Raw genomic sequence first — 7,576 nt, 5'->3', positions numbered from 1 at the left:
TTTTCTTTTGTTGAAGCTTTGTGAGTGAAGCATGTATGTTGAGATAGCGCTCCCTTAATTTTTCGAGTGAGGAAAACTTTTCGGTTGAAGACTTGAAAAATCCAAGTTACTGAGTGGTCGTGAGACTTCCGAGTATAAAGGTGCAGTAGCATATGGTAGGAGTCCCCCAAGTCTCCGGTCGAGAGAGTTGACGAATGAGGCATTTCCTTTCTAAGTGGTAGCCCAAAACTCCTCATTCATATATATTTGTTATGAAAGTTGTTAGGCTCAAAGAAGAGGATGCCTAGGACATATTTTTTTTTCGATTTCTTTTTTGAATTTTTTTTATTTTGGAATTTTCGAATTTTTGAATTTTCGAATTTTCGAAAAAAAAAATATATATATATATTAAGCTTTGTAGGTGAAGCTTTGATGTTGAATCTTTGTAGGTGAAGCTTTGAGGTTGAAGCTTTGTTGGATACCATTAATTGATTTTGCTTCACACTATCTTGATCAAGATAGTGTGAAGCTTTTGAGAATTTCTAGTTGTCCTCCATTGATGAAGGTTTGTTGAATTTTCCATTTTTTTTTGTTTTTTTTTTCGGAAAACTAGAAATTTGTTGAATTTCCCAATTTTTTTTTTTGGGAAATTAGAAATTTGAAAATGTGGGAGAGACAACATTAGGGGTGGGTTCAAAAAACCGAAAACCGAAAAAAACCGAAAACCAAACCGAACCGAGGCCGAAAAAAACCGAACCGAAAAAACACCGAACTGAAACTGTCAAACCGAACCGAACCGAATCTGACCGGTTCGGTTTCGGTTTTTGAGGTTCGGAAACCGAACCAAACCGAACCGAACCGATATATATATTTAATTTTTTTTTTAAATATTATAAATAGTTTAGTCATACAATCATAACAAAACATACCTTGTTGCTAAGTTGGTTTCGGTGAACCTTTTCAAGCCCCAAGGCACTGGTTCGATCCTCCAGGATGTCTGAGATGTTTTTTTATTTTTTGGAGAACTTAACAAAACCCTTTAACCCTTTAACCCTAGCAACCATACCCATACCTTTTATTTTTTTTCATTCCCTTCCTCTCTCTCTCGTTCCCAGCCTCCTCTCCTCCAGTGTAACCCCAACCCAGCGCAGCCGAGCCTCCTCTCTCTCGCCGAGCCTCCTCTCCTCCAGATGTCCGATCGATGCCGGTGCGCAAGGACGACGAGGTCCAGGTCGTGCGTGAGACCTATAAGGGCCGCGAGGGCAAGGTTGTCCAGGTGTATCGCCGGAAGTTGGTCATCCACATCGAGCGGATCACCCGAGAGAAGGTGAACGGGTCCACCGTCAATGTCGGCATCAACCCCTCCAAGGTCGTCATCACCAAGCTCCGCCTCGACAAGGACCGCAAGTCTCTGCTGGACCGCAAGGCCAAGGGCCGCGCCGTCGCTGACAAGGACAAAGGCACCAAGTTCACCGCAGAGGATATCATGCAAAACGTCGATTGATTTCGATCGATTTCATTTGGGTTCGTGTTTTTGTTATTGAAATGAAATTAGCGACTGTCAAGTTAAGCACTTTAGTTTTGATTATGCTTTAATGGATTTGGCGTTTAATCTGATCTTCGATTTGAGAAAAAAAAAAATTTGGTTCTGCACTGTGATGCTTGCTTGTTCTGCACTCTCGCCATGTCTGCACTGTGATGCTTGCTTGTTCTGCACTCTCACTGTGGTCTAACACTCTCGCCGTGTTTGCTAACTGCTATGTGATGCTTGCTTGTTCTGCACTGAAATTAGGGTTGTTAGGTTCTGTTAGGTTCTCTCGATGTAGGAACTTGTGGGTTGTTACTTGTTAGGTTCTGTTAAATTGTACACAAATGGTGATTAAATTCTGGGATACTAAGAGTGATTAAATTCTGGGACATAAATGGTGATTAAATTCTGGGTTGTTACTTGTTAGGTTTTGTAGCATTTAAATGGTGATTAAATTCTGGATGAAGCATTTACATTTTTCGGGATGCTGGATGAAGCAATGAAGTAGCTGTTAATTGTTCTTTACAACCCAATGCCAAAAAGTACAGCAGTATGCAAACATAAGTTCATAACAGAAGGTGGAGTTTAGAAGTACTGAATCATATCATTTGTCTCAGATGTTTGTTTAGGTTACTGGACCTGTTTTTTTCTGTTTGTTTCTCGGGAAAATTTGCAGGCCCACCTGGTTTCATTTCTCTGGTTGTTGGATTTGCAAGGTAAAGTTTTCTGGGTTTTTACTTTGTTGCTCCAAAAGGGTCTTAGAAAGTCTAATTCTTTGAAACATTTATGTGGGTTTTGTTCAGTTGGTGGGTTGTAAATCTCTTATGGATAACATCTAAATTTTCATTTTTTGGAGGAAAAAAAAAAAAAACCGAAAAAAAACCGAAACCGAACCGAAAAAACCGAACCGAAACCGAACCGAAAAGAACCGAACCCAGCCTTAGACAACATATACAAATTTTACTTCTACACCGTTGAGCAAGAGATTGTGATGCAAGTCATACCTTGTAGTAGTCGAAGGTTTGGACGAACCATATAAATTGAATTTGCTTCGAACAGTCTTGATCAATAGTGTGTGAAGCTTTCAACGAGCTGTAGTTGCGCTTCATTGATGAAGCTTTTGTTGGCACCATAAATTGGTTTTGCTTCACACTGTCTTGATTAAAAGTGTGTGAAGCTTTTGAGAATTGTGGTTACCCTCATTTGATGAAGCTTTTGTTGGCACCATAAATTGGTTTTGCTTCACACTGTCTTCATCAAGAGTGTGTGAAGATTTTGAGAATTATGGTTGCCCTCCATTGATGAAGCTCTTGTTGGCACCATAAATTGGTTTTGCTTCACACTGTCTTGATCAAAAGTGTGTGAAGCTTTTGAGAATTGTGATTGCCCTCCATTGATGAAGCTCTTGTTGGCACCATAAATTGGTTTTGCTTCACACTGTCTTGATCAAGAGTGTGTGAAGCTTTTGAGAATTGTAGTTGCCCTCCATTGATGAAGCTCTTGTTGGCACCATAAATTGGTTTTGCTTCACACTGTCTTGATCAAGAGTATGTGAAATTTTTGAGAATTATGGTTGAACTCCTTTGATGAAGTTCTTGTTGACACCATAAATTGGTTTTGCTTCACATTTTCTTGATTAAGAGTGTGTGAAGCTTTCTACGAGTTGTAGTGTTTGCATTGTTACAGAGGGGAAATGTCTGAAGCAGATGCAAGAGGGCTGAATAGCTTGATCTTCGCATGCCATGCACTGAAGTTGTTGTTGGCTTGCAATAAGACTTTGTTGGTGACTATAACTCTTATTAGGCATAAGTGTTCCCCTAGTTAAGTTGTTAAGCTTTAGGGTTTTTGATTATTTGTGAATGCTAGGAGTTTACATGTACAAGCTTTACCACTAGTCTTCTGGTAGATGAAATGAATGGTGAGTTACTTTCATCACTTGGTTGGTGGTACGAAGGTGAGTTCCTTCATCACATTTCATCACTTGGTTGGTGGCATGAGGATGAGTTCCTTCTTCACTTGGTTGGTGGCATGAATGGCAAGTTGCCAAATGATATTAGAGTACGAGTTGTACATTTCATCACCTGATTGGTGGTATGAAGATGAGTTTCTTATTCACCTGGTTGGTGGCATGAGTGGCAAGTTGCCAAATGATATTAGAGTACGGGTTGTACATTTCATCACCTGGTTGGTGGCATGAAGGAGAGTATGAGTTGTACATTTCATCACATGGTTGGTGGCATGAATGACAAGTTGACAAATGATATTAGAGTATGGGTTGTACATTTCATCACCTGGTTGGTGGCATGAAGATGAGTTCATTCTTCACCTGGTTGGTGGCATGAGTGGCAAGTTGCCAAATGATATTAGAGTACGGGTTGTACATTTCATCACCTGGTTGGTGGCATGAAGATGAGTTCATTCTTCACCTGGTTGGTGGCATGAGTGGCAAGTTGCCAAATGATATTAGAGTACGGGTTGTACATTTCATCACCTGGTTGGTAGCATGAATGAGAGTACATGTTGTACATTTCATCACCTGGTTTGTGGCATGAAGGAGAGTACGGGTTGTACATTTCATTACCTGGTTGGTGAGAATAAAGGTAAGGTATCGAGGCACATTGTAGCAAGTTTCGAATGACATAAAGTATGTTGAACCCTTTCGAAGCACAGTTGGCTTATGTATGAATGTGTTGGAATGTATTATTGAACGAATATACTGTGAAGCTGTTTATTTATTTATATAGTCTTGTTGACATAGACTTTGTTTCATGTTGGAAGCATTCATGTTGAAGCTTTAAACCCGAGTGTTTCATTGCTAGGAATGTAAGAGGATTAGGACCGAGTTGTCTAAATCACCTCTTTATTGAATTCATGCTAAATAGTCTTCGTTACATAGGATACCAAATGGCTGAAGCTTAACACTTGTACAATGAGAGTTTACTTGTAATAGTACTTCAAGTGATCAGTGTTCCATGGATGGCCAAGGGTCTTGCCATCGGAGCTTCTAAGCTTGTAGGAGCCAGGGCAACTGATGCTAACAACTTCAAACGGTCCATCCCAGTTTGGACTAAGTGTTCCTTAACTCGGGACTCTGTCGCAGAGTAATCTTTTCTTCAATACCAGTCCCCTACTTTGAAATAACGAGGTTTGACCCTTAAGTCATAGTAGTTGGAGATACGCTGCTTGTAGGCGACATTCCTCAAGTGAGCATGGTTTCTGCGTTCCTCGACTAGATCTAAGTTGAGGGTAAATTTTTTGTCATTTTCGCTTTGCACGTAGTTCTGGACTCGGAACGTTGCTTGCTCAAGCTCAACTGGGACAACTGCATCTGTATCAAAGACAAGTGAGAATGGGGTTTCTCCTGTTGATGTCCGATACGAAGTGCGGTATGACCAAAGAACTTGGGGTACAAATTCTGGCCAACAACCTTTAGCCTTGTCCAAGCTGATTTTCAAAGTTCGCTTGATTATTTTGTTGATGGCTTCAACTTGTCCATTAGACTGGGGATGAGTTGGGGAGGCAAAACATAAGTTGATGTTAAACTTAGAGCAGAACATCCTGAACTTATTGTTGTCGAACTGTCGCCCGTTGTCAGTGACTATTGCATTGGGAATGCCGAATCTACAAAGGATGTTCTTCCATACGAAGTCTTTTATTTTTACCTCAGTAATGGTTGCCAAGAGTTCTACTTCAGCCTACTTTGTAAAGTAGTCAACTGCAACGATTGCATAGCGGACCTTACCCTTCCCTACAAGCATTAGACTGATCAAATCAAGTCTCAATTGGGCGAAGGGCCAATGGCTGATCATAGAAGTGAGCGACTTGGGAGGAGAGTAAGGAATAGTTACGTATCGTTGACATTTATCACATGAGCGAGATATTCTGATGGCATTTTGGTAGAGTGTTGGCCAGTAATATCCTTGGTCAAAAGCCTTGTGTGCTAGGGATCGAAATCCAGCATGATCTCTGCAGACTCCTTCATATATTTCCCGAAGGACAATTTTCGCCTCTGCGGGCGTAAGGCATCTTAGGTATGGTAGGTTAAAACCCTGCTTATAAAGTTGGTCATTAATGATCAAGTAATGGGTAACCTTGTATCGAATCTGCTTAGCTTGGACTTTGTCATTTGGAAGGGTGCCATGAGCAAGGAATCTATAAATCGGGGTAATCCAATTATCCCCCTGTTGTAAGTTGCACAGTTCCGCAGCCATGGTGTTTGGTGCTGTCAACAATTCGACTTGAATTTTTCTCCCAATCTTGTCTTCCGCCACTGAGGCGAGGCGAGCCAGCATGACTGTTTGCCGCTCGAGGAATTTAGGTGATTTGGTAGTGGAAGTGCTTGAGCAACAATTATGTTTGTGCCAGATAAGCTGCCATGGAGCTATCCTTAGCGTCAAAGTTGTTGGTGACCTGGCTAACCACCAATTGGGAGTCACTGAAGATATCAATTCGTTTAACCCCAATGTGTTTAGCCAAATGTAAGCCTGCTAGGAGGGCTTCATATTCGGCCTTATTGTTCGACGCCTTGAATTTGAAACGAAGAGCATACTCAATTGCCACTTTGTTAGGGGTCGTAAGAACTAGTCCTGCTCCACAACCCTGTTGGTTGGACGAGCCATCAACATATAGACTCCATGTTAGGGTTGTTGGTTCTATTTTCTGAGCTTTCTTGGGTAATGAAACCACTTCTTTAGGCATAGAAACAATGTCAACAGGATATGTGAAGTCGACGATGAAGTCTGCCATTACTTAGCCCTTCTCAGCTGGTTTTGGTTGGTAGAAGATGTCAAACTCACCCAATGTTATTGCCCATTTGATCATTCGCCCAGAAGTGTTAGGACTTTGGAGTATCTGTCGAAGATGATGATTGGTAAGCACGATGATGGAGTGTGCTTGGAAGTAAGGGCGAAGTTTTTGAGCAGACATGACCAATGCTATAGCCAATTTCTCAATGTTGGAGTATCGTGTCTCCCATCTTGTAAGGCATTGCTAGCGTAGTAGATAGACCGTTCGACATTACCATACTTTCGAATGAGAACGGAACTTACTGCTAAAGCTGATACCGACAGATAGATAATGAGAGTGTCACCAATATCAGGTTGGAAATCAGATGGGCTTTACTTATGTAGTCTTTGAGGTTCTTGAATGCCTCGGCACATTCATCATTCTATGTACTGTACTTCTTACTTCCCTTAAGTGCTTTGAAGAAAGGAGCACATCTGCCTGTGGCCTTAGAGATGAACCTAGTTAAGGCTATCACCTTGCTAGTAAGGTTCTGGATGTCTTTTAAAGTTACCGATTCTTTCATGTCGATGATTGCTTTGATCTTCTCGGGATTAGCCTCAATGCCTCGTTAGTTTATCATGAAGCCTAAGAATTTGCCAGAGCCTACGCCGAAGGCACATTTGTTGGGGTTCAACCTCATTCAATACCTCTTCAGAATGATGAAAGTTTCAAATAGGTTGGTGATGTGTTAGTCAACTGTTTACTCTTGACTAGCATATCATTAACGTAAACTTCCATGCTCTTTCCAATCTGTTCGGCGAACATTGAATTGACCAGTCTCTGATAAGTCACTCCTGCATTCTTTAGGCTGAAAGACATGACTTTATAGCAATATAGTCCTCTGTCAGTAGTGAAGGCTGTGTGTTCTTGGTCTGGAGGGTTCATGAGGATTTGGTTGTATCCTGAGTAAGCATCCATGAAGCTCAGAAGTTCACACCCTGCCGTAGAGTCTATAAGTTTATCTATGAGAGGAAGAGGAAAGCTATCTTTCGGGCATCCTTTATTTAGGTTGGTGTAATCGACACACATTTTCCACAAGACTTTTTGGAGCAGGAGACTTTCTTTGGTCGGATTTTTCTTAACAAAGACCACATTTGCTACCCATGTTGAGTAATTGACTCGCGGACGAAGCCTATACCTTTGAGTTTTTCAATGTCTTCCTTCATTGCTTCGTATCGTTCAGCGTCATAAGATCTTCGCTTTTGTCTCACCTGCTTGTTCTTGGGGTCATTACTCAAGCAATGACATATGATATCGGGAAAGATGCCTAACATGTCCTCGTAT

General features: G+C 41.2%; 1 protein-coding gene across 1 annotated transcript; it reads left to right on the top strand.

Moving 5' to 3' along the window:
- Positions 1-1,165: 1,165 nt before the first annotated feature.
- LOC126593759 (60S ribosomal protein L26-1-like) lies at positions 1,166-1,596 on the top strand. The gene has a single exon (XM_050259877.1). The coding sequence runs from the start codon at positions 1,181-1,183 to the stop codon at positions 1,481-1,483; it is 303 nt and encodes a 100-aa protein (XP_050115834.1). The 5' UTR covers positions 1,166-1,180; the 3' UTR covers positions 1,484-1,596.
- Positions 1,597-7,576: the final 5,980 nt, after the last annotated feature.

Source organism: Malus sylvestris, chromosome 12 (genome assembly GCF_916048215.2).
Source record: "Malus sylvestris chromosome 12, drMalSylv7.2, whole genome shotgun sequence".
NCBI classification, from domain to species: domain Eukaryota; kingdom Viridiplantae; phylum Streptophyta; class Magnoliopsida; order Rosales; family Rosaceae; genus Malus; species Malus sylvestris.
The sequence above is the reverse complement of the archived record's forward strand: the minus strand, read 5'-3'. Positions and strand labels throughout refer to the sequence as shown.